At 55.9% G+C, this 26,707-nt stretch overlaps 1 protein-coding gene across 5 annotated transcripts; it reads right to left on the bottom strand.

The window, feature by feature from the left end:
- Positions 1-1,395: 1,395 nt before the first annotated feature.
- Positions 1,396-25,845, bottom strand: SYT12 (synaptotagmin 12). Of its 5 annotated transcripts, none has more exons than XM_027045266.2 (9): positions 25,648-25,845; positions 25,392-25,526; positions 19,289-19,344; positions 14,752-14,945; positions 12,372-12,764; positions 9,433-9,648; positions 8,777-8,897; positions 7,783-7,916; positions 1,396-6,084 (listed from the first exon to the last, which is right to left on the bottom strand). In XM_027045266.2, exons 3-9 carry the CDS (start codon positions 19,320-19,322, stop codon positions 5,911-5,913), a joined length of 1,266 nt encoding a protein of 421 aa, XP_026901067.1. In that variant the 5' UTR covers positions 19,323-19,344; positions 25,392-25,526; positions 25,648-25,845; the 3' UTR covers positions 1,396-5,910. The 5 variants fall into 5 exon arrangements, with proteins under 5 accessions (XP_026901067.1, XP_026901066.1, XP_014923442.1 ...); XM_027045265.2 differs by having other exon boundaries at positions 25,392-25,529; XM_015067956.3 differs by having other exon boundaries at positions 25,392-25,845.
- Between the last annotated feature and the right edge of the window lie 862 nt (positions 25,846-26,707).

Consider the following 26,707-nt stretch of genomic DNA (forward strand, 5'->3'; position numbering starts at 1 on the left):
GAGGTAGAGCCCAGACCCCTGACTCTTATTCCAAGCTCACCCAGGGCCACAGGCAGCAGGTTGAATGGAGCCTCACCTGGATAGAGAGAGCATCTCATGAAATCCCCACCCTTTAGGTGCCCTTTCCTCCCCGAAACTGCCAAAGGGCTGAGCAGTGACTTGGTGCTGAGCTGGGTGTGTAGCTACGGAGCAGGGCTCCCCGCCCCAAGGAGTGGCTGGGAGGCGCCCAGTCCCCCAACGATCAGCTGTCAGCCTTGTCATCCCCACTGATGCTGTCATCAGGCTTTGGGTGGCAAGGCTAGGAGGCAGGTGGGGCCAGACTGGGGGTGGAGGGAGCTGAGAGTCAGGCAGAGGCGTTTGGCCTTGGTTGCTATAGGGATAATCATTCTAATGATATCCTTGACGTCTGTCATGCCTTACAGTTTCACTGAGCACTTCCTAATAATAACAGCGCCCATTAATGGATTGCTAACCCTGTGCAGGCACTGTCCCTTCGCAGGTGGGAATCATTAGCCCCATTTTACAGATGAGGAACCTGGAGGCCAGAGAGGTTCACTTCCCATTTGAGATTCACAGCTAGTAAGAGGTAGAACTTGAATTGGAACCCGGGGCCGGGCATGCAGCAGGGCTCTCTCCCGACATCATACCTGGTATGCAGTATTTCATTCAGCCATCAGACTGTGAGGTGGGCAGAACAAGGGATCTGCTTTCTTCATTCTACAGATTTGGGAACTGAGGCTCAGAGAAAGGCAGTGGCTTATCTCACCCTAGCTAGACACAGTCAGGATTTGAACCCAGATTTCCTGATGTGAAGCCCCAGCCTTACCTCCACTTTATGCTCATGCTTCTGCAGGAGGGAGCTTAGTTACTGGGTAAGGGGAATCTGCTCTGGTTGGCCAGGGATTTCCCTGAATTTCAGATATTGCTGGGCCCTGGACAGCACCATTTTACTGGGGCTTACTTTGGAGGTGGCCCAGGTCACAGTCTGCCTGGCCAGGGTACTGTTTACTGTTTTCTGGGGGGGGGGGGGGGGGGGGGCTATCCTTGAAGGCCTGTGGATGTCTCTGTCCCTTGAGACCCCACCAGTCCCAAGTCCAGAGCTCTTCTGCCACTCTGCACAGTGGGCAACTGCCTTGCAGACCCCAGAACATCAGAGGTGGCCAGGCTGGCCCTCGGCCTGCCATGGAATCCTCTCCTGGGGATGCAGGTGGCCAGGCAGGATCTTCCAGCCCCCAGCCTTGAGCACCTAAAGGCCAGAGACCAAGGCCAACCTCTGTACCCCTAGACAGCAGTGCCTGCCCCAGGCTGGCGCCCAGCTGTGGCTCAAGATGTTATGTCCAATTGACTGCCTGGTTGGACAGAGGGGAAAGGAAGGAAAATGGGGCAGAGAGGAGAGGAAGGAAAGAAGGAAGATTGGTTGACTCAAAAGAATAGACAAACTTGGAGAAATGAAAACAGGAACAAATGATCGCATAGTTGAGTAAATACAGTGCATGACCTGACTGCAGGGTCAGCAGACAGGTGACCACCCTCCAGCCTCCATCTGCTCAAGCCCACTTGGCATCCCACCCCATCCACCCTGAGGCCAGGAGTTCCCTGGGGCCCCAGCCGAGTCTCTGCTGCCGCCATGTGGCCGCTCTGCTCCCTGCACCATCATCATGAGGGCTGTGGGCTCTGCTTGGAGTTCCTGCCTTGGGCGTGGGGTGCGTATGGGTGGTTGAAGGAGAGGGAACGTGGGTGCCGGTGGTGCATGGAACTTCAGAGGTCCAGTTACGCACCCTTGGGATGCCTTGGTGGGATTTTTGCTCCTCCCGCCTCCCTATGTGCCCTCCCCTCCCTTTCATCTCAAACACCAGATCCCAAGAGGTCTTGCCCGTGGCCAGAACTCTTTCACCCAAAACCCTGGCCGCACGTTTACTGAGCATCTCCTGGGTGACATACACTTGGCACATGTACATTTCATTCCATCCTATTATGTATTATTCTTATCCTTTGACAAAGGAGGAAACTGAGGCCTAAAGAGGACAGATAATTTGCCCAAGATCCCACAGCTGATACGTGGAGAAGCTGAGATTCTAACCAAGGCATTTGGGGCCTTAGAGCTCCTCCACACAGAATCCCCAAAAGTCAGAGGTGTGGGGAGCCTTTAGAGTTCTTCTTAAGACAAGAAGGGGACAAGATGGGGAAACTGAGTCTCTCAACAGGAAGGGACTTGTCCAAACTATGGCAGGTAGAACCCAGAAGTGCCTCTTCTCCCAAGGTCCCTTCTGTCTGGTCTCCCCCAGATCAGCTCAACTCCAGCTACCATTTAACTGGACTTCGGGGCTGGGGAGGCAGGACTCCTGCCCTTGCCTCCTCTCCCCGCCTCCCCATTCTCGATCCTTCTGGGTGGAATGAGGTTGATAATGGGTGAGGGTGGGCAGAGGCTGAGGGGCCCTTGTGGCCCAATCTTAGTGTTTATTTAGCCTTTCTGTTTGTCCCTTTGGGTGTCTGCAGGCATAGATGGCCGGGGCAGGAGAGAGGAAGTGAAGGTCTGAGCGGCAGTCGGCTGCGGATGATACAGTGGCTCGCCCTGCCCCTGCACACGCAGGTGTGGCCCAGCCGCTGCCGAGGTCAGGTCACTGACCTCCATACCTGTGCTTTTGGGTGCGGCTCGGCTGATCCCTGAAGGCTCCCAGATGGAGGGGGCCTGGGACACTGGGGGCAGGCCCACGGGCCTGGGGCTGGGAGGGGGAAGAATGGGTGGGGTGGGGGGTATAGGCAGAAAGAGAGGTCAGTAGTGCACTCTGGGCTGTGCGGAATGAACCTGAAACTGAGAAGCAGCTCAGACTGCCCCGCGCTGACCAAGAACAGCCGGTGTCCCTGCGCATCACTTCCAAAGCCGCTCAGGAGCCTCTTCCTCCCTCCCTCTGACCTGCTCCTCTGACCGGGCCCAGTGGCTGTGTGGCTCCCCGGACACATGCAACACCAAGTAGTTCCCCTGCCTGGGGGGGTCCCTCTCTCCTCCACCAGGTGCACAGTCCTCCCTACACTGCAAGGCTCATGCTTTCATCTCCTCTAGCAAGAGGGGGAGTCCACGAGAGCTCTTCACAGGCTTCCTGGGGGCGGCTGGTAATCCCCACCCAGATCATCCTCCAGCACTTGCTGTGATCTTCCAGGGCAGGGGAGGGGGAAACCAGAGCAGCCTGGGATCCACAGGGGCTTCTCCGCTGCCCCTCAGCCCCACCTGGAGGACTTGGTGAAAGGGGGACAGTGTAGCTTGATGGTTAAGAGCCTGAGCTGTGGAGCCAGACAGCTGGAGCTTGAATGCCTGCTCTGAGACTTTCTGGCTGTGTGATCTTGGACTAGTTGCCTAACTTCTCTGAGCTTCTGTTTCCATCTCTGCAAAAAAGGGGATGACCACAGTGCAACGGTCCCTCCCTCTAAGTAGGTAGGGTTGTGGCTGGTACCAGCACGCACTGAACTTGCACGACCCTCCTCCCCTCTAAGCCTTTCTTCTGGCTCCCTTCTCCCCAGCCTCCCCCAACTTTGCTCTAGCAAGGTTGACAAATTGGCCAAGTTTTCGCCCACTCCTGCCCTTTTGTGCATGTTGTTCTCTCTTCCAGGAATGCTTTTTAGGCCTTATCCACCTTTTTCAACCTTACACTTCTTTTTGCCCTGAAGACAACTCAGCGATACCACCAGGAAGCCCTCCGTGATATTCCCTAACGCTATCCTCCCCGCCAGACCTGACTCAGGGTCCCCCTCTTAGAGCTTCCCAAGCAGTCTGATGGCATTGGTCCCTGTGGTGGTCTCCTTTCCCTCTGGGCACCCAGCAGCAGGGTAATCTACTCAGAGTAACCCACACAAGTCCCTGATTCCTGGAGAAGAGACCAAGGTGATTTGGGGCTGAGCAAGGCTCCCTGGAAGCCCCCTCCTTCCTGCCCCAGCTTTATTTTGGTTCTAGAATCATTCCAGTCAGCAGACTTGGTCCCCACCATGCCCATCTCGGGTACACAGTCAACATTTCATGCAGTCAGAGGGACAGAAAGAGGGGGAAGAGAAGGTGGGAGTAAATGGCCTATGCTGCGGAGCCACTGGGGCAGAAAAGAGTCTGGCGTCTCCCCGGCTCCAGAGGCTCACCAGCTGTGTCCCCGGACCCTGTGCTGGCCTGGGCCGTGCAGACCTCCTGGTATGGGCCACAGGCCTGGGCCACAGCTGTGTTAGGTGGGGAGAGCCACAGTTCTGCCTCCAGCCCATGACCACTCTGGGCTCCCAGGGCATCACTGGAGATAACTGGTTGGGCCTGGGTCTCTATGGCTCATCAGGACCAGAGGCAGCCAGCCGGACGGCCCATGTCCTGACCTGAGGGTGGCCCCTGGGAGCAGATGCCACAACACGCCCCGCTCCCCACCCCATCCTGATGAACCAGCAGGGGCACCCACCCCTCGGCCGCCTGCTTCTCTGGGGCTGCCTTTGGCGGATGGGAGGCGCCTCAGCCGGCGACATCTGGAAGGTATGCGCTCTTCCTCCAGCTGGGGTGGGGTGGTAGCCAAAGCCCTGTGGGCGCAAAACAGCCCAGCCCGTTTGCTTCTGGGCAGGACCCCTGTGGGGTGCCAGTCACAGAGCTCCTCCATCAGACTTCAAGCCATCAGCCTGGAGCTAGACACTCCTAAAGCCACAACTTACTTAGCTTCTGTCCCTGCTCCCTGGCTTTCCTCTCTCCCCTATAGTTTTCTCCAGAGGGCTCCCTGCCTCCCCCCCACCCCCACCCTGCATAAACCCCTCGCCTGAGAATCTCAGGGTCTGCTTTTGGAACTCGACCTAGGACACCCAGTGCCACCTCCTTCCCCGTCTGGCATTCAAACCTGCCCCCACCCCACCCTCCATCCGGACACCCCTCCACTTCCCCTCAATGCCTCAGCTCAGGCAGCCCCTTTCCTCCAAGGCCCAGCTCGAGGGCCTCCTGCTACACCACGCACGGGCAGCCCACAGAAGCCTCTCCCATGGGCCCCCTGCAGTCTGTATTCTGGCCTTCCCACTGCCCTCCAGCTCCCTAGAGGCCGAGGCATCTCTCTTCCCAACAGGGCCTAGCCTGGAGGTACCCCAACAAATGCCGTGGAGCCAATGCCTAATTCAGTTGGGACCGAACACAAGGACCTGGCTCTGGGCCTCTTCAGACCTCTGGGCTTTGCAAGGGTCACGGTTCAAGGGAGCAGATTTCATAGAGCGTGATTCCAGAGCCAGTGTTTGCCGCACCCTGCAGGCCTCTGCTTGGCCTGGTCTCCTGGTCACTTCTCTTGCGCAGAGAAAGGCCCTCGTGTCCACTGCAGTAGGACAGTTTGTGATACGGAAGTTCATGTCCCTGCCTTGCTGAGGCTGGCTGCCTGCCTGGGACACATTTAGTTCTTTCCCTGCCCCTCAGGGCTCGGCTCCCATCTCGTCCTAGCAGACCCCAGAGCCCTCCCAAGTCCACATTCAGCACTGAGCAGATCCCCAGGGCAGGGGTCTTGCCCTCCGGACATGCTAGGGGCTGTGTCCTGTTCATGTCACGACTGCTGGTGCCTAGCACAGCACCTGGCCCCCAAGACTCACTCGGTTCCTACATGTGGCCGAGCTTGGCACTGGCCTCCCAGCAGCCTGTTGGGGATCTCAAAATGGGGGCACAAAGGGCCAGTGCCAGGCTGCCCGTTCCTGGGTCACAGCCCAGCCACAGCTGGTCCTCAGTGGGAGAAAATCCTGGGTCCCTAGACACCTGGCCAGGCCTGTTCCTCCACTGCAGTCTGGACAGACGGACCAAGATGGCTCATGGGGGCTCCAGTGGGGGACCCCAGCATTTATGGCTCCTGCTGGACTATGGAGGGGCATCAGAGCGGAGCTTGCGCCGGGCCCCAGGCAGCTCAGTGCCCACCCTGGCCCGTTTTCCAGCTGCTAGTTTCGCCGCACAGGGTGCCACATGGACACGGGCCTGCGCAGCGTGGCCAGCATCTGGTTCCAGTGCGTGGTGCCCATGCCACTGGCTGACGGCCCGATGATGACATGGCCCACGTTGTCCCCTCGGCCATCGCTGCTACTCTCAGCCACCGTCACACGGAGAGACAGGTCCTAGGGAGGAAGTGACATGGGTGCTGGGGACCGGGGGCAGTGCCGGAGGCCCTCCGTGGCTCCCAGGACCCTGTCTACAGGTGCCAGGCCCCAGCGGGCTGCCAGGAGTGGCTCCCTGAATCTGCACCCCTGATCTGCCTATGCCCACAGGCTTCTGCTGCTGCCTCCCGACACAGTGGCGGCTCTGGACTGCCAGGTTCAGATGCTGGCCTCACCACCTCCCTTGCTGTGTGACCTTGGGTTCTTCCTACTTAGCCTCCCATCTGGAGGATGGTAATAATCATAGTTCCTACCTGTACCGGGAACAAAATGAGTTAAAATGTGTCGACTGCTTAGAATAGTGCCTGTACACAGAGCATCTCAGATGTCTGGTTATTCCTAATATGATCACATGTTGGACTCACAGCTGAGGAAGGAAAAGAATGTGCTTGAGATCGAAGTGGAGAGGTTGAAACCCGAACCCAGACTGACCCTCTCTCTCTTCTCCTCACCCCCGCTCTCCCTCTTCCTCCACCGCCGCCCTGGCCCGAAGAGGTCTCCCACCCTCGGAGGCTGTGGACGAGCGGCGCTACAGCCGCTCCGAGGGAAGTAGGGGACAGATGGACAGTCTGTCCCACGAGGGTGGCAGGACAAGGCAAGGACACCCAGCACCAACTCCAGACACTGGGATGTTTGCCTGGATTAGGAGCTTCCAGAGTAAGGCAGAGTTCTGGGCTTTCAAATTCAGATGGGGTGTCAGATTAGGTGGGTTCTGTACAGCCCCGTGACTCAGGGGCAGGTTTTGGCTCAGGGCACAAAAGGACGTTCTCACTGGCAGGAATGCCCCAGCATGGAAGGAGGTAGTGAGGGGAGGTGGTAAGCTCCCCATCCTCTGAGGCATGCAAGCAGGGCCACCGGTGTGGCACAGGCCATATCCTCTGTAATCCCCCACCCTTGGTCTGTGATATCTGTGCCAGGAGAGGGGTCTCCCTGGGGCCCATGACCTTCTGAAAGCCATGGAGGTGTGGGGAGCTCGGCAGGGTCTCTGCAGGTAGAGTGTCCAGAGACCTTGGGCCAGAACTGTGGGCCCCTGGGCTCCCCTGGCTCATCTCCAGGCCTTTGCAGCTCCTTCCACCAGGAACCGGCTTCCCCCAGATCTCGGCTTAGCTAACCCCTCTCGTAAAAGCCTCCCCGGGCCGCCAAAGTCTGGCATGCGCTTAGTGGATTAGGATTGTCTGGAGAGGCGCCTGAGTGGCTCAGTCAGTTAAGCATCTGACTTCAGCTCAGGTCATGATCTCATGGTTTGTCAGTTCGAGTCCTGCATCAGGTGAGAACAAGCCCCTCTTCGGGTGAGCCCTGCTTCCCTCTCTCTCTCTCTCTCTGCCCCTCATGGGATTCTCTCTGTCTCCCTCTATCTGCCCTCGTTCACTTGTGCCCTCTCTCTCTCTCTCTCTCTCAAAAAAAAAAAAAAGGATTGTCTGGGGATTTTCCACCTTCCCCTTGTGAGCAACAAGGAAGCAGTGCCTGTGTCCCAGCACTGACCACAGGGCTACTACCTAGTGGGTGCTCCATAAATGCCTCTCAACTAGAAAGGGGAGGGCTTGAGACAAACCAGCGCCACCTGCAGGAACCCTAAGAAGCTAGGCCGAGGGCCTGGAGTGGCCCCAGAGCCCAGGAGCCACCTGGCCTGGCCTCCACCCCTGAGCCATCCCCCCTCACCTGGAGCACGATGGCTGGCACCGAGAAGATCATGGCTTCGTTGAACACTGGGTTGGGGTCATCCCTCTTCACGGCTGTCTTCTTTTTGCTCATCTTCCTCCCATCCTGAAGCAGGTACACTTTGACGAAGGGGTCTGTGGGTGAGCAAGGGGTGGGGGTCAGGGCCAAGGCCACATCCACTTGGCATAGCTCTGCCTGGTCCTCGCAGCCCGCTGGCTCCAAGTGCCCCGAGCCTTCTCTGTTGCCATTATCTCCTACAGTCCTGCCATTGGGCCTTTATTTCTTTCCTATTTTACAGATGAGAAAACTGAGGCTCCTACACGAGTTGGGAGAAGAGCTGGGCCCTGGGCTCAGGCAGCCTGCCTCCCGGCCCACACAAGTGCTCCCTTCACGTGACGCTCTGGGGAGTGGGAAGGACCCACCGCTTCTCATTCTATAATGAGCACAGACGTCAGGCCTGAGTCACCCTGCACCCGCTCAGTGGAGCCCGACTCTGAAATAATGAGTCCCTCTCTACTTGTCACCCTCCCCGCACTGGGTGTCCTTGCTGTACCTGCCTGGACCGTGGATCCCCCGAGGCTCCCGCTAGGTCGTTCCCCCAGCCCTTGGTTTCTAGTTCTGCTCCTGTAGACTAGGGGCATCAGGTCCTGCCTGGCACCCACACCATCCTGGTGGCCCTGGCCCCCATGTGGGATCTGGGATACAGTCCAATTTCTGGGAGTGGAGCTTCTGTCATGAATTCTAGTCCTGGGAAGCAGGTGTCTGTCTACCGTGGTTTCTTCCCAGCACCCCAGGCACCTGCTCTCAGACTCCCATCTCCCCCACCATCCCGAACTCCTGAGCTCCTGGCTCCTGAGCTCGGCCAAAGCTGGGGGTGGAGGGGCCTGGTACGATGCCCCACACCTGCTGACGCCTCCCGCTGCCCTTGGCCTAGCAGCTGGGTCACAGCTCCCACCAGCCACATGAAGGAGCCAGCCAGCCAGCAGGGCCTTACCTGCCGTGGTCTTGTCGTTGGTCCAGATGAGATTCTTGGCCTTCACCACCACCACAGTGAGGCGCTCAGCCGTAGGGAGGTAGCTGAGGGACAGCAAGATCTCGCCCACAGCGTCGGCAGCCTGGAGGACAGGTGACTGGCTCAGAAGGCTTCCGAAGCCCCCCTGAGGACTTGAGAGGTCCAGGGAAAGGCAGGAACTTCCTTCTCCACTGAGAAGTTTTTACTCTTGCCCTTACATGAGGCACCAGGCTGGTGGGATTGAGAAAGGGACCCCACTTCCCGCTCCACGAGGCATGCGCCAGCCCTCCCTCCCACCAGGCCAGGGTCCTGCCTTGGAAGGAGGACCAGAGGTTGCCTGTAGCAACCAGATGCAGTCCCTCATTCCAGCCCAGGGAAAACATTCTGTAGTAGGAGCACACAGAGGTCCAAGTGGACTGGGGTTCGTATAATCATTTGCTTAAATAGCAACGACAGAAGAGTGGTAAACAGTAATTAGGGCATTTTTGCTTCATGCAGTAAACAGTTTCTGTGAATGTGGCTCAGGCCTCTCTCTCTGTCATTTCCTAAAGAAGTCAGGGCTCGGGCTGTCGTGGAGGACAGTGGACTCCCCGCTCGGAGACGGGTGCGTGTGACGCTCTCTTCATGGGTGGACTGACCTTGTTCTGGTCCTGTAGGTAGAGCCAGCCGCTGAAGGGCTGTAGCGGGAGGTCGAGCACAGAAAGCTTCAGCTCCACCACGCCCGTGCTGATGTTCCGCTCGTCCTCATCGATGCCAAACACGGAAAACCGCAGGCTCTTCTCCTCCAGGGCTGCAGGGTCCAGGGGAATGGAGAACTTCTCGTCAAAGAAGATGGAGTAGGCATTTCTCTGGATCTGCACAGAGAAAGGGACGTGGAGGGAGCTTCAGCTCTGGGGAGGAGGTGGCAGCCAGACACCCGTGAGGCCATGGTGGGGAGAGAGCACCGGACAGAGAGTCCAGAGGCCTGGGCTCGAGTCCTGGCTCTGCTGTCCCACGACCTCAATGCCAATTCTTTCTTTGGTGGCTCAGCCTTGGGGATTTTTTTTTTTTTTTTTTTTTTTAAGTAGGCTCCACACCCGACGTGGGCCTTAAACCCCCAGCCCTGAGATTTAAGAGTTGCGTGCTCTACTGACTGAGCCAGCCGGCTACCCCAGCCCTGAGGATTTAAAAGCCCCCTGTCCTCCTCTCAGTGGCGGCCTGGCATTGGAAGCTTCCACACTCTGACACCAACTAATTCCCACCCTCAGTGCGCACGGCTCTACAGAACCCTCGCGATGCCCAGGAGAGACTGGTCTCCTCTTTGTCGTGTGTGTTCAGGTCCAGCCTTGGGCCAGGCGTGCAGTAAGTACAGGTAATTGTGGAGTCAAGAGCCGCTGATGTCCCGGCCCCCGCAGAGCCTGGCCCAGGATGGTCTGAATGTTGTGGGATGGATGGACGGATGGAGTGATCGGGCGAGGCTGGGAAGACTCCACTTCCAAGCCCCGTCCTGCCTGGTGGGTGCCTCTGGCCTCCTCCCAGGAAGCTGTGGGCAGACCCCCCCGGGAAGGTGTCCTGGTGGGCACGGCTCCCCTTTCCCATTGGGGGTTGCCTTAGTCACTGCCTGGCAATATTTAGAGAGGAGCTCTCATCTCTGGCACTTCACCTGAGGCTGGGGGCCTGCCCAGCCTGGGGGCAGCCACCTACTTGCTGGGACTAGCTGGGCTAGGATGCTGAGAAGCCTGCCTTCCTGGGAATGAATCTGCCAGCACCTCCAGGTGCACTGAAGCACACTCTGGTCACTGCCTGGCTCGTGGGAAGGTTCCTCTTCCACTGCTCCCTGGGAGCCACGTTCCCCACCCAATTGCCTGATTGAGGACCTTCAAGGGTTCCTTCCCCTGTGGGATTAAGTCTACCTCCTCATCTTGACCTTGGCATTTAGGCTTTTCATGATCTGGCCCCATCTCTCCCTCCTCCTGCCACATGAGTCACTTTGCTGTCCCTTGTCCACAGGGGCTCGGGTTCCCGAACTATCCATTCTCTGTGTGTTATGTTTTATGAGCACACAGGTGACGGGAAATGGGAACCCCCGGGCCAGGTCCTGGGGATGTGTTGGGCAAAGCACTCTCCTGAACCTGTTTCCTCATCTGTAAGATGCCCTCGGTCCATCCCACTGGGACTAATGAGAGAATCACGGATGGGTGGGCTCTGTGAACCAGACTCTCAGCACACATCAGGCTGTGGTGGCTCCTGTCTGCTAATGTCCCTTCTCACGGAAGGTGTCCAGAACCACCCAGGATCTTCTAGGCAGTCCAGGCCATAGGCAGCGTGGATCCAGGCTCAACAGGGACACGTCATGGTCCTGATACACAATCTGTTGATCACTTCCCAGGGACTGGGCTGAGGACTTTGCATATAGTAGCACACCCCTTCCTCAAGAATTATGTTGCTCATATGACAGATGGGGAAGCTGGGTCGCAGAGAGCTCATGGACTTATCCAAGGTCATGCTACTAGGAAGTGGGACACTGATATTTCAACCCAGAGGGTGAGGTTTTAGGGTCCTGCTCCTTACCACTCACCAACTGCCTCTCTTGGGCCCCACACGCACAGGGTTGTGGTCAGTTGTTGACCATCCTGGGGTGAGGGAGGCAGGGTGGGCTGGGAGAGGGATGATGGTGTCCACCCCCGAGGGACAGCCCGCTTCAACACTGTAGAGTGACTGGACACAGGTGACTCTTCAGAAAGCACTAGGTCCTACAGACCCTCAGGCTCCCCCTGCTTTGGTTAGAGGCCACTGGGTGTCGACCTTACCCACTTCAGAGGACTCCCAACCGTGGCATCTGGGCCCCTGCTCCCCCTAATCCAGCCTGGAGTAGAACGTGTCTCATGAAGGCTTTGCTCCCTCTCTTGGCGAGACAGAGGGACCCATGGAGGGGTAGCCTGGTGGGGCAGGGTGCTGGGTGCCTTCCCCACCCTGTTCCCACCCCCAGGAGCTGACCTCCATGGGCTGATCAACAGGCTCCTTCGGCCTCTGGCTTCTGGTGGGGTCTGGGGTCGGACAATGGGGGTCACTCCAGGGAAACCAGAGGACCCAGGGAGCTGGGGGTGCTCTTTCCCTAGGTCCTTCCCTGCGGTACTGCTGTGGTCTGAGCATGTCCCCTGACCAAAGGGCACAGCGCCTATCAATGTGGCAGCCCCGCCACGTGCCTCTCCCCTTTGGCCTCCCCTTCCCATCGCCCCTTCAGACGAGGGTGCCGCTCCATCACGGAGGCCGCTCCACACCACTGGTAACAGTCCCGTCATTAAGCTGTCCCCAAATTAGCCAACTTGAACATGTCACCCCTTTCCCACCCGGACCCCAAGCCGACCCGGGGGACAGGCATGGGAACGGACAGTTGCCACCCACTGGATATACGTGGTAGGATTGCCGAGAACCACGCACGGCGGGAGTCGTCAGGCTAGGGACACCTCCGGCTCTGGGATTAGCACCCAGAGCTGTCGCGTAGCACCCTCCACACATCCGGCCCGGCCCCGCGGGCCTGGCGGCCTGGGGAGGGCTCCCCGAGAGCCCCGCGCGTGCCTCCCCTGCCCCCACTCACCCGGGAAATGCCCACGATCTGCTCATCGGGCAGCAGGCTGACGCGCATGAAGCAGGACTCGAAACCGGCTTCTTCGCGCTCCAGGAGGTCCTTGCCCTGCAGCACGGCCACGTGGAGGGTGTGGGAGGCGGCATCGTAGTCCATGCTTACTTCCACCTGGCCCAGCGTGAAGTCCTGCCCGAAGGTGTTGCTCACGGAGGAGATGGAGTTCAGGGAGTCGGCCGACTGGGACTTGCGGAGGGTCCCGTAGGGGGCCAGGTCCAGCTCCCGGCCCATCAGCTCCAGGGGCCCCAGCTCGCTGATGCTCTCAAACGTGTCCTCGATGCTGAGGCTGCCTTTGCGACTGGGCGGTCCCCGAGTGCTGGCCCGCTGGGCATTCCAGGCAGGCACTCTCTGGGGGAGAGAAAACGGGACGTGGGAGCATGGCAGATGCAACAGGCTGCTGGTTGGTCTCGTAAGCCCTGTTCGTTCAAGGCACCTCCGTTCCCTGTGTGCAGAAACGGTGCCTGCCCTAGTCAGGAAGGTCTTTGTTTAATGCCATTTCACATCACTCACCTTTCTCTCCCGAACCCCGAGGAAAGAAAGCTTTTTCTCAAAACGCTTCGTGATATGGACTGAGTTCCACGCACAAAGATGTTCACTGCAGTGACGTTTGTAAGAAGGAAAAGTAGTAGGGCGCCCGGGTGGCTCAGTCGGTTACGCGTCTGGCTTTGGCTCCGGTCATGATCTCACAGTTCGTGAGTTCGAGTCCTGCGTCGGGCTCTGTGCTGACAGAGCTTTGGATTCTGTCTCCTTCTCTTTCTGCCCCTCCCCCACTTACACTCTGTCTCTCTGTCTCTCTCTCTCAAAAATAAACAAAAACCTTAAAAATTTTAAAGGAAAAGTAGTTAGCAGGGGGAACGGGTACGAATAACTAGACGATAGCTACTCAACAGATTACTGAGCAGCCTCTAAGGATGCTTACCAAAATGTTCACAACAGAAGGTTTTCGTGTTGGGTAACACTCATCCCAAAACTCAAATTTTTCCTTTCACTAAGTTGACCTCGGGATTTGGGAAAACAAAAGTCTTTGTGCCACAAGCATCTCCCATGCTGTTGCATAGCCCTCATTTTACCATCATTAAAAAAAAAAAATGTTTTTTAACGTTTACTTATTTTTAAGAGAGAGTGACAGAGCGTGAGCAGAGAAGGGGCAGAGAGACAGGGAGACACAGACTCCAAAGCAGGCTCCAGGCTCTGAGCTGTCATCACAGAGCCCGAGGCAGGGCTCGAACCCACGAACCGCGAGATCATGACCTAAGGTGAAATCAGACTTTTAACCGACGGAGCCACCCAGGTGCCCCCCATTACTATCATCTTAAAAATGGGCCACCAATTTGTCCCTGAATGGACAGCTGTGATTACCTTACAGACCCCCTACTGTTGGACATTCATGTTGTTTCTAATTTTTCACAAATATAAATAATGCAGAATCAAATAGCTTTCTTAAAATCCTAGCTCAGAGGACACAGTCCTTGCGAAAGCTGCTGACACATGTTGCCAAAATGCTCTTTGGGAAAGTTGTGCCAATTTACAGTCTCCGCCTCTCTCTCCCCTCCTCCTTCCCCGCCCCCCATGGGAGATAGTCCTGCTTCACACCCCAAACGAATGAGCATGTGGGGCTGCTATCTGGTAAAAGATTCTGGCTGTGCTCTCTGGAACTCTATATGATACTAGAAAAATTCTCTGCCAAGTGTCTAATGATGAAGCATTCAGCAGTATATATTGAGAGCCCTAAAAGTGTTTGTAGTCCCTGACACGTAATTCCACATCTGGGCATCCATTCAAAGTACATAACCCTAATGAAGACAAAGTTTTACATATACAACATTCACTGCATTATTTACAATGGCATTTAGTAAATCATGGCACGTACATAAAAAAGGAATCTGACGCTAAATAATACTTATGACGGGGGCTCAACATTATGGGAAAATGCTTTCGGCTGGGAGATGAAAAGAGCAGGGTATAAAATTCTGTGTAGAAATGACACCCGTTGTATAAACACCTATGCATGGAAAAAAGACTGGAGGATACATTAAAAATACCGGAGAGAAAGAAATCCAGATGTTAATAGTTAAAATACAGTTAACAGTTATTTGCCACTGGGTGGTGACATTTGGGGAGGGGTTTTGCTTGTTTTTTTCCTGTATTTTTCCCAGGATGGTTTTTAAAATTGAAAACTTTCAGTCCCTCACCGAGTATTCACTGATTTCGCAGCACTGGGCTATGTTGGAAACGTGGAGGAGGACCAGGGTGTCTGGTCACAGGAGGAAATTAACCAGGAGAGAGCAAGGGAGAGGGGAGGGAGGGGAGGCCACCCCTGGCATAGAAGCCTCACCTTCTGCTTGGCCTCTGTGTAGGTCTCGCCATACTTCTGCTGAAGGTACCTATAGTCGTAGTTAGGGAACGGGGAGGGGCTGGGGAAGCTCCCCGATGTCCAGAGCTTCCACAGGCTCACGGCCGCAATTCCCAGCAGCGCCAGGGCCCCAGCGGTGTAGACACCCACCTCCCAGCCTGGAGGGCTCTTGATGACTGCAAGGGAAAGGCAGCCTCTCATTAGTAGGCTCTGGGGTCCCCCAGTGGTTAGAGACTCCCACCCAAGAAGCAGGCAGTTCAGCACTGACTTATTTATTCACTGAACAAATATTTATTGAGTGACTACTGTGTGCCAGGCTCAGTACTAGGTACTAGGGGATCCAGTGTTGAATAAGACATATGTACCTTGCGATTTCTGCTTCTATCCCCTTTTCCACAGAAGCATCCATTCCTACCAGGGGTGGGATGGGGGTGGGGACACATGGCCAAACCAGACGAAGAGTTGTGAACAACAGTTAAACGCTCCTTAGGCTTTAAACAAATGGGGTTCTTCTTGCTTCTTTTGAGTTCTCTGAACTCATAGCCTTCCAGATAATCAAAGCAGCCTTTTGGGGTCTGGAGGAAGAGGGAAGGGGTTTGGGGAGAAAAGAAATGACCCCATTTTTGCTTTACCCTCATTTAGAAGAACCCAATGTCCAGCAACTGATAGATGGACAAAATGTAGTCCATCCACACAACGGAATATAATTTGGCAACATAAAGCTACTGATACACGTTGCAATGTGGTTGAACCTTGAAAACATCATGCTAAGTGAAAGGCATCACAAAAACCCACATGTTGTATGATTCCATTTATTTATTTATTTGTTTGTTTGTTTACTTATTTATTTATTTATTTTTAATGTTTTTATTTTTGAGAGAGAGAGAGACTGAGAGCGAATGGGGGAGGAGCACAGAGAGAGGGAGACAGAATCCAAAGCAGGCTCCAGGCTCTGAGCTGTCAGCACAGAACCCAATGAGCGGCTCGAACTCGTGAACCACGAGATCATGACTTGAGCCAAAGCCAAACGCTTAACCGACTAAGCCACCCAGGGGCCCCATGTATGATTCTATTTATTTGAAATGTCAAGACAAATCTGTACAGACAGAAAGTTGATTAGTGATTATCTGGGGCTGGGGGGACTGGGGCGGGGGCAACACAGAATACAGGGTTGCTTTGGAGGATGATGAACATATTCTAAAAGTTAATAGTGTTGATGAGTACACAAGATGTTAGGTGCACTGAATTGTATGCCTAAAGTGGGTAAATTGTATGGTCTGTGAATTTTATCTCAATAAAGCTGCTACCAAAAAAAAAAAAAAAAAAAAAAATCTCAGCCAGAAGTGAGAGAGAGGTGGCTTTTAGGCTGTGCAGGACTTGGAGACAAATCCAAATGCTCAAATGTGCTTTCTTCATTGATAAGTAAATAACTTTCCCTGAGTCTCACTGTCCCCAGACATAGTAATTAACTGCCCCCTCAAGTGTGTTGGGTGAGCCCCCACTAGCAGAAGTGACCTTCTGTTGGCAAATAGAATTCTCAAAACCATTCTCAGTGCTGCCTCTATACTCAATTCAAATGGGCAAACGGGTGCACAAAGATAAACATTTACAAAAATAAATGACCTTTAGCCCAAGGTCAAAGAGGCAGGAAGGAATGGCACTGGGAGGCCAGCTGTGGCAGCCAGACTTCAGACCAGGCCGGAGTAACCACTGCCCCACCCAGCCTCGACCCAGCACAGTCCCCAGACTATGCAGGGTAGAAAGAGGTGGGGAGGGCATTTCAGGGGTGAAGACTGACGACTGCACATCCACTGAACACCTATGGTGTGCAAGCACCCTGGTGAGGGAGTCAGCCCCAGCCCCAGGCCCCGTCCTTAAGCAGCTCACAGTCTAGGGATGAGGTAGGTAGGCAAAGAAATACACAAAACAGAGTGACGAGAACAGCCCAGGCGGGCTTCCTGGAGGAGGGGCATCTGAACTGAGATACGAAGGAGGAGCAAGAAATGTACCAGGCCAAGGCACCAGGGACTGGGAGTTCAGGGCGAGCAGAGGAGGGGATGTACAGAGCCCAGAGCATTCAGTGTCCAGTGTGGGAGAGAGAGTGGGGCATTTGGGGCTGGGGAGCTCTCTGTCACCATGCCCCTGAAGCCCAGCTGCAAAGGTATCAGGAAGCAGTGGCAGCCCCTCTGGGAGTGGGAGGCCTCACCCTGCCCGTTCCCCTGAGCCCAGCCGACTCCAGTCAGAATCCACAATGCTAACTCACTGTAGGTTAGGGGCAGGGCAGAAGGGCAGGGCCCGGCCTGCAGCCTTGGCTCGTATCCAGCATGTAGCACCCTATGAGGTCTCTCCCTCCACTTGCTAGAGTAGGACAGCCGGGGCTGGGAGAGGCTAGTGAGCACACCCAGCCATTGGCCCAAGGCCACAGGGTAAGAAATGCAGAGCCTGGCCGCGGGTGCCCTGGCTCCTTGGGCAAGCCACCTAGCCACTCTGAACTTGAGCGTCCTCATCTGGAGAGTGGAGATGACCACGCACCCCAAGCAGTGGTCCCGCCCTGGGGAATTTATCTTGCGGAAGAAATCCCAGCAAATTTTATGTCTGCTGTGAGTCATCGAGACTGTATTTATAACAGCAGAAATGTGGAAACAGCCTGAAGGTCCAGCTGAGGGGCCAGTGGGGGCTGGTGGTGCTGCCCTGGGAGGGAATATCACTGGCCTTTGAGAACTGAGGTCATTAGGATGTCACTGTGGCAGAGCAGGAAAACGTTTCCAGCACTAGAAATCAGGATGGAGGGGCTGTGAGCAAGCCCTGTTTACTCCTGACTTCTTGACAGAATGTAATTTGTGGGCTAACCCAAACCACAACAGAGATCTACGGAGGGCCCCAGGCGAGCCCTGCCGAGGCACGAAAGTTCTCGGCGTCTGATGAATAACGGATGGCCTGGTAAACTGGAGAGTGAGATGTCCATGTGAACCTCAGGTGGCTCCCGGCAGGGCCTGGGTGGTCCCAGGGGCAGGGAAGCAGGTGGGCCTTGAGTTCTGAGGTCCTAGCAGGTAACGGTCAAGGTGACCCGGCACAGTGGAGCCAGGCTCCCCTGAAAGCGAGGATCTGGGGGGAGGGAGGGCCTGAGGGCGTGCAGCCTGCATCCTGCTTGGCTGGGAAAGGGGGGCATTGAAAGGAAAAGCCCCAGGAAGGTGACACAAGATGATGACTGTTAATGCTCATTTATTTATTCCTTTTATTGACTACAGCCTCGGGGTGGTATGGGAAGAATTCCCAAGGGAAGTGAGGCCTCAGCTGAGACCAGAAATGAGGAGGAGGTGGAGGCGGCCGAGTGGCGTGGCGGTAATAATAGCTTCCTTTACTGTTTACTCTTTGCCAGGCCCCGTTCCAGTGCTTCATTGCATATTAACCCACGGAGACCCCGGAACAACCCTGTGAGGAAGGTTCTATTATTACCCTCATTGCCTAGATGAGGAAGCTGAGGGACAGAGGAGATATTCGCTGCCTGACAGTCTGGCTCCAGATCTGCACCTGTGACCCCCGCACAATCCCGGGAGCTTAGCCAGGCAGAGGCAGGGAAGTGCTCCTGGCAAAGGGAAGGGCATGTGCAAAGGCCTGCTTTGGGAGAGAGTCGTGTTCGCGCTGGGTTGGGCACTTTGTGTAAGTGAGGTCACCGAGTCCTCCCAGCAGTCCTTGAGGCAGGCCTCACTGCCCCCCGTTTTACAGATGAGTAAGTGGAGGCTCAGAGAGGTTTCATCATTTGCCCAAGGCCATGCCAGGGCCTGGGCCAAGGCCTGGGAGCCTGTAGGTGAAAGTGTGGTCCCTGGTCTACGCTTCAGCTCAGCTCTGGGCTGGTAGGGGGCTGAGCCAGGGGAGCAGCTAGAGTGTTGGGGAGCACTGGCCTGGGAGTCAGAAGACCTGGGTTTGTGTCCTGCACTGAGCCTCCCTTCTCCCATCTATAAATGGAGAGGGGAACCCACGAGAAAACATGGCAAGTATGTCTCAGCTCTGACACCACCCACTATCAGCGGGAGAGCGGCTGCTATCTCGAGGCAGTTCCCAAGCTCAGCACCCACTGGGGCACACGCAGGAAGGTCGGGGCTGCATCTCAGGTATCTGCCATCCCTGGACTGGGCCACCTCTGAGCTTATTGTCCTGTGGCTCTAACATCAACCTTCTTGGGTTTCTTCTCACTTGGCTACTCAACAGGCTCTAGGAATGGCCCTGGGGGAGCGGATTCTGCATCTCAGTTTCTCCTTAGGGAGCACGGGACATGGGCCTCCTGGGGGACTCCTCCAGTCAAATGTAGGGAGGTGGTTCCACAGGAAGGAGCCATTGGCACAGAAGGATGACGAGACCTTAGACTGGTCCCCGCCCCGTGTCCCCAAGGTTGTGTGGCCTCGGGCAAGTCACTGTCCTTACTGGTAAAATAGGGCCATTACTGACGTCCCACCGACACCCCCTGCCCTAGGCCTGGTTGGGGAGCCCCGTGAGATGGCACGCTTCCACTGGGACTCACCGCTCAGGTGGTATTCTGCCACGTCCATGGCCATGACGCCCACTGCAGCGCTGGGCCTGGAAGGGGAAAGAGAGTCAGCAGGGAGGGCTTTGGAGGGCCACCAACCCCAACCCTACGCCTTGACCTCCACGATGCCAATGGGCCTGTCATCCAGCGCTCAGACTCAGCTGTGAGGAGAGCTCAGCCAAAGGTAGGTGGTTTTTAAATAGCACTAAAAAAAAAATTTTTTTTAATGTTTATTTATCTTTTGAGAGACAGCATGAGCTGGGGAGGAGCACAGAGAGAGGGAGACAGAATCCAAAGCAGGCTCCGGGCTCTGAGCTGTCAGCACAGAGCCCGACGTGGGGCTTGAACTCATGGACTGCGAGAGCATGATCTGAGCTGAAGTTGGACGCTTAAGTGACTGAGCCACCCAGGCACCCTTAAATACCATTTTAAAAAAATGGAGTTTAAAGCTCTTTTCAACCAGTCTAAGACCATCTTACTGTCAGGGTTGCCAGATAAAGCACAAAATGCCCGGTGACATTTGAATTTGATTCATTTTTAGTACAAGTATGTCCCATATAATATTTAGGACATGCTTACACTTAAAAAAATTATTCATTGTTTATCTGAAACTCAAAAGTTCCCGAGCATCCTGTATTTATATTATATCTGCTAAATCTGGCGCCCCTACCTCCTTTCCATCCTACCAACAACAGGCTGACCAGCAAGGAGGCTTTGATTCTTTGCCACTCGTTAGCGTGGGCCCTCGAGGTGTTGACGAAGCCTTACTTCAAAAGCTTTTCTTTCAATTGGAAAGGAAAGGCTGCATTTCCACAATATTCCATCATCAGTCCTTCCACTACTCAGGATGGTCTCCTCCCCACCCCACCCTCCACTTCCAAGTTTGGTGAACGCGGAAGGTCTAGGTTGTTCTAGAAAGGTCCGGGCGTCATGCAAGCCATTACCTGAACCCAGGTGACTGCTCATAGTTTTATTACTGTCGTCGCTGAGAAGTAAATGTGTCTCATAGACATACTCGAAGGGACTGGAAAGGGGGGGCCGGGAGGAGCTATATCAGCCTCAGCTCCAGGGGCACAGAAGGACGGGACGGCCCCTGGCCCCGCAAAGGAGGCTGCAAACAGGTCACCCTGTGACAACTAGAGTGCTTGCCCACCTAAGAGCCGCTGCTCTTCGTTCCCAGGGGATGCCAACCCTGCATTGCTGGATCTTCTGGCTCTTTATGTTTTCATTTCATTTTATTTTTTAAAGATTTTATTTTTAAGTAATTTCTACACCCAGTGTGGGGCTCAAACTCACAACCCTGAGGTCAAGAGCCGCATGCTCCACTGACTGAGCCGGCCAGGCGTCCCAATCTTCTGGTATTCCTTCCTTCCTTCCTTCCTTCCTTCCTTCCTTCCTTCCTTCCTTCCTTCCTTCCTTCCTTTCCTTCCGGATTTTTAAAGCAAAGCCAGATTCCTGGATTTTTTTAATGTGCAATTTCCTGATTTTTAAATGTAACCAATTCACACACAAAAAATGGAAATACTGTTCAGGCACAGGGCAAAATACTCCTGGGCTGTGGCTTGGCTAGCATGTTTGCAACCCACTCGAGCATGCTGTGGGTTCCCTTTGGGACTGGGGTCAAATCAGAGGGTAAGCATTTCCCTGAATCCTGGGGTTCCCCCAGTCTGTGGCTCTGGAACCAAGAAGTTAGGGTGCTTTGGTCTAGACAGACTTATCTAGCACATGTGGGGGTTGTCCAAAGTCCCTGGCAGGAGGCCTGGAGAACGGGGGCAGGACGGGGCCCTGGGGCCAAGTTCTGCAGGTGCTCAGACAGCTCCTTGCTACGCAGAGGATGACCCAGTGAGGTGTGGGTCCTTCATGGTGACAGGAGGGAAATGCTAACCAGGGAGGCTTCACTCATGCTGAGGAACAGAGGCTCATTCCTGGGACCTGGGCAGGAGACTGTGATGACAGTTAACCTCGCTGAGCACTCCCTACGCCTGAGAGAGCGATTCTAAGCACTGGTCAACACAGGCCATCTGGCTCCACACTCCTAACTTCTGTGCCTTACTGCGGAGGGGTATACAGTTTCAGAACTTTCCTAAGAACCTGCAGGACCAACTGGTCACTGTGAACAAGTCCAAGGTGGCCCTAGTTCCTGGCAGACCACGGTCTGGATTCACCAACACGCACATGTCCCAGCCTACCTCTGCCTTGCTGGGAATCCAATAACGCCATCAGCTTTCTTTCTGCTCACTTGGCACAAGCTGACGTCGAGAATGAGGCTATGCTAGCGTGGGCTGGGTACACCGCGGTGGCCAGTGCACACGGCATGGGTCAGAACCCTGTATCTGCTGTATCAGACCTAGAGCAGTTGAGGGGTTCCCAGCCCTCTGGGGCTGGTCTAGCTCAGACCCCAGACTATATCGCACTGCCACCTTCCCCCCTACACCCCTCATTGTAATACCCCTTGCCCGGGAGCTGTGATTTCACTGAAGATGTGAATGATTCTGAGCACACCCAAGCCCCAAGTGGTCCCGCAGTGGTCCCCAGTGGAGGGGCAGAAACCAGAGCACATCTGCCTGAATGGAGGGAGGAGAGAACTGGGGTGGGAGAGGGGTCAGGCAGCCTGAGCACAGCTCTGAATCTCAGATCTGCCCCCTCACTAGCTCCGAGCCTCAGTCTTCCCATCTGTAGAATGGGGCTCATGGCTGCCCCATCAGGGTACCAGGAGGGTAGAATGAGAGGTAAGTGTAGTCTGGCTTGGTAAATATTAGCTGCTGTGGTTATTGGCCTCACAATCAGCCCAAAGTATGTTTTATTTGTCTTAAAAATTGGGGAAATTCCCATTAAAAATTGATTTCTAAAAGAAAAAAAAAGCTGGATTCACTGCTTCCCTTTAAAAGTATCTGAAGACAGTGGTCTGTATCCCCCTACCCCCGCAAAACAGCGGGGCTGGAGCTGAATGGGCTCTGCCCCTTCGGACACGTCTGGCACCTCCCATCCCTCCATTCATTTCCAGAACCTGCTGGCCCCTGGAGCATCTCTGCTCATGAACCTGGTAAGCAGGCCTTTGGACGAGCTATGGGAGGTTAAGAAAGGTTAAGTGATTTGCCCAAAGCCACAATGCCAGCAGTGGTAAAGCCATGTCCGCGGCCCGGACCAGTGCCTCTGCCATTAGTAGCCACAGCCCCCAAGGATTTCACGTATGTGTTTCCATCACCTCCCCCAAGACCCCCATGGGACATATCCTATTATTGACCTGATTCCACAGAGGAGGAAAATGAGGCTCAGAGAAGGGCAGTGAATTTGCCCAAGGTCACCCAACCAGTAAGCAGGGAGCTGAGCCTGAACTAGATCTGGCTCTGTAGCAAGTGCCCTTCCTAATGGCTTTACTCACCATCCCCGAGTGCCCCTGACCCCATCTCACTGACTACCACCTCAGCAGGCTCCCACTGGCAGCCTGGGGGTCTACCAGGCAGAGGGGCTGTGGCTCTGGCTGGCAACAGGACGCTGACAAGGCGCATCAGGAGGCCAGGGCGGACCGCGACCAGAGTCTCCCGAGTTTCTGACACACAGGAAATGGGCCACAACAGGGACGAGCCAGGGCTGCCCCAATCTCACACCCAAGCCCCGCGGATCCACGGCCCCTTCTCTGGCATCTTTCCCCACCTAGTCTATTCGTTCTGGCCCCAATCTCCCAAACTCGAAACTGCATGAAGTTTGCTCACTGGAAAGAGCTCTAGATTCGAATCCAGGCTTAATCAGACCTACCTGGCAACACCTACCTACTGCTGTAAACATAGACATGATATATGCCAAATGCTCAGCACGGTGTCTAGCCTGTACTAGGCACATGATACAGACCTGATGACTGACTGGGTAAGTGGATCCCCATTTTATAGATGAGGAAGCTGCAGCCCCAGGTCACTCAGCATTTAGTAGCAACACTGGGATTGGCGCCAGGGCGTGATGGATCTGGGCCTGGGCTCTTGGCCGTGATGCCACCTCCTGACCAAGCCTTTTGGGGGTGGAGGTGGGTGGGAGGAACTGTCACTGGCCTCATCGGAATTGGACCACAGTCGAGGCCCCCTCCTGGGCTTGTCAGAGAAATGGCTTTCCAGGAATTTTGTGCCTCTTCGGGGAAGACGGGCCCCATGTCTCTGTTCCCCCCACCCCGTTTCCTTGCTCACTGTGTCCCCACATCACGTCTGTGGCCAGCAAGGTGTTGACTGCCCCCCCCCCCCATGGTCATCAGGTAATAGGATGTGGGCACAGGGCAGCCCTCAACCTCCCAGGCTGCAAGCCTCTTTAGGATCTTTAGGTTTGAGATCTTTTCAAGTGCTCCCCCCATCCCTGAAATAATCACATCCTGCTACCATCCCCCCAAAGCCCGCAGAAACCACAGTGCAGACCAGCTAGGGTGGTGGTGGCTGGCATTTATTGGGCATCTATCATGTGCCAAGTACTGTACCAAGGACTCGCCATGTTTTATTTCAGCAAATCCTCGCTGCCTCTCCCTGAGGGGGCTGCTACTCTGCCCATTGTACTGGTAGGAAAACCGACACTTGCCCAGTGTCACCAGAGCTGACAAGAGACCGAGTCCAAACTTGAACCCTAGCCTGGGAACCTCCACGCTCCCAAGCTGCTAGGTGGAAGGTTTTGGATTTCAGAGTGGAGAGGGCAGGGGGTTTGGGCACTTGTCTTGACTCTTCTCCAGACTGGTGAGTTAACTTGGCTGGAACTCCTGTCTGCCCTGAGCCTCGGTTTCCCCATTTCTAGTAAGAAGCACATTTGCTGCTGCTCTCCACACCTGCCCCTGCCCCCAGCTTGGAGAAGGGGCTGACGCTCCAGGAGCAGCTTTTCCCAGTCACTCTGGAGTGGCCTCACTGACTGAGCAGCGTGGCACACAGTTCTTCTGCAGCCCTGGAAAAGGGTCACCAGGATGGCTGGCTCAGGGCTCCTCCACCCACAGGCCTGGCTCCAGGTCCCCATGTCCGGCCCTACTCTACCCCCTCTTCAACCCAAATCTATAGCCCAGGGCCCAAGACAGGGCAAACTTCCTCTTCCAAAGAGCAGCGGCATCAAGGGTTCCCAGGAGCCCCCGGAGAGCCCCCACGCAGGCCAGTGACACTGGTCCGGGCTGGGGATCCTCTCCCAAGCTCCGAGGGCCTCCTGCGATGGGGTGCGACATGCCTCTCCGGATCAGAGCATTTCCCGAAGACCCAGCACCCCTGCCGCGGGAACCCCTAGGGTATCTGGGGAGCGATGTGCGGGGGTGGTCTGACCCGGGAGAGTCGCGAGCGGGTGTGCCCCAGGGGCGGTGGGGACAGTCAGGATGCTGAGTGTGAAAGTGAGGGGCGCTCGTGCGGCGCGGGCGCCGGGGAGGCGTGTAAAAGGCCGGGCGAGTCGCGTGTGTGCACACGCGGGACGGGCGTGCGGGGCGCGATGCGATGCGCAGTGCGCGGAGTGGCCGGGCCGGGGAAGGGCGCCCGGCGTGCGCTGTGCCCGGCGTACGTGTGCAAGCGCGGCGCGGGTGTGCAGACGCGCAGAGTGCGCGGAGGCCGGGGTCCGCCGCGCGGGGAAGGGTGCGCTACGCGCGTCCGCGCGCCGGACCGCTTCCCGGTGGGAGTCGGGGGCGGCCGGGTGCTACTCACCCCGGCTCCGCGGAGGGGCTGCTTCTACGCTCCGGTTCCGGCTCCTGGCTCGCGGCTCCCGGCCGGCCTCCCGCAGCGCGCACGCACCGGCGCCAAGCCCGGCCGTCGCCGGCAACGCCACCCCTGCAGTGTCGCCCGGCGCCCGCCTCGGAGCAGCGCGGCGCGGGCCGGGGGCTCGGCCGGGCCGGGGAGGCAGACGGGAGCTGCGCCGCAGTCCGGGCACGCTCCCAGGAGCCCGCCGCGCGCTCCCTCGCGCTCGCCCGCCCCCCTCCCGCTCCCTCTTTAATTTAAAGCGACAACCCCGAGCGCTCTCTCCGCTCCCGCGAGCTGCGCACCGCTTCCGGGGTCTGAGCCGAAGATCCCCAAGCGCGCCCCGCAGTCCCGCGGGGTCGCCCGAGGCCGAGCCCAGCCCCTCACTCCCAGGCCAGGGGACGAGGGTGGGGTGGGGATGTGCTCACCAGGTGCTCGGAGAGACAGGCGATGCGCTGGACGCAGGCCCGGGTTCTAGCCCCAACCTGCAGCACGCTGGGCTATCCTGGTCCCTTTCTGGGCCTCAGTTTCTTTTTCCGTTAAACGGGCCTGATGCTGCGCACCTCCTAGAAACCGGTAAGAAAACAGGTGGTAGATGGAGCCGCGGGAGGTTTCCCCTTTCCTGAATGCATAATTACCCCTCCCACCGTAATTGGGCTGTGGGGCAGGCCAATATCATCTCACTTAATCTTCACAAAGATCTAATGGGTTCGTGGTCACTCCATTTTGACATGAAGAAACAGGCTCAAAGAGATCCAATGACCTTCCCAAGGCCACAGAGCCAAAGATCAGAGCCAAGACTTGAATCTACGTCTGTGTGACTTCAAAGCCCATGCTCTTAACCGGTTAGAGGTCGCACTTTCTCTCCCAAAGGGATGAATGAATCATTCAGGAGATATTTATGACGCCCCCGCTGGACTCTAGGCAGAGTGCCAGGTGTGGGCGATCTTCCATGTTCCTGGAACAGGGGGACAGGTCCCACCCTACCCTCGCAGTCTGGCAGGGAGGCACGCACTCATCAGGGGCTGCACGCGTGGGGGGGGGGGAGGGGCAGGTGCCACAATGCCAGTGCTGTGGGCACAGTGATCAAGAGAGCAGGCTTGGTGAGCACCTGGAAAGTCCTCTGGGGAGGGGGGGGGGCGCGCTGGAGGATCTGGGATGAGGTGAAAGGAGAAAGGATCTCAGAAGGGGGGGGGGGAGTGACGTAGGAAACAAAGGCAAAAGAAAAAATTTACATTTCCTAACTACCAACAACCCACAGACAAGTCCTTGAAAAAGACAGAGTGACCTTCTTTTGGGAGCTCAGCTGCCTCGATGTTGACACTTTGCTGAGGGCAAAAGGCAATCTCAGCTTAACATTATTCTGACCCCCAAGATCCTGTAAGTCTACTTACAAAAATTCCTTTGGAAGGGCGCCTGGTGGCTCAGTCAGTTAAGCCTCCAACTCTTGATTTCGGCTCAGGTCATGATCTCACAATCTGTGGTATCAAGCCCTGTGCCAGGCTCTGGGTTGACAGCTCGGGGCCTGCTTGGGATTCTTTTTCTGCCCCTCCCCTGCGTGCATGCTCACGTGCTCTCTCTCTCTCTCTCTCTCAAAATAAATAAACATAAAAAAAATTCCTTTGGAAACTTCCTTTATCTCTACCCCCCAAGATATATGTTAGCAATCATCCTCCAAGCATATGGCCCACTGATGTACATCTGAAGGGTCTCATGACCAAGGTTTTATTAGACAGTAATAAAT

The sequence above is a fragment of the Acinonyx jubatus genome, chromosome D1, assembly GCF_027475565.1.
Source record: "Acinonyx jubatus isolate Ajub_Pintada_27869175 chromosome D1, VMU_Ajub_asm_v1.0, whole genome shotgun sequence".
In the NCBI taxonomy this organism is placed as follows: Eukaryota; Metazoa; Chordata; class Mammalia; order Carnivora; family Felidae; genus Acinonyx; species Acinonyx jubatus.

What these genes read in the sequence shown, in the direction of transcription:
- SYT12 (XM_027045266.2), bottom strand. Translation starts at nt 19,322, where the DNA reads ATGGCCATGGACGTGGCAGAATACCACCTGAGCG. An exon ending in GGCAGAATACCACCTGAGCG is followed by an intron (nt 14,946 to 19,288) that starts GTGAGTCCCAGT and finishes TTTCCCTTGCAG; the next exon opens with TCATCAAGAGCCCTCCAGGC. An exon ending in AGATCGTGGGCATTTCCCGG is followed by an intron (nt 9,649 to 12,371) that starts GTGAGTGGGGGC and finishes TTCTCTGTGCAG; the next exon opens with ATCCAGAGAAATGCCTACTC.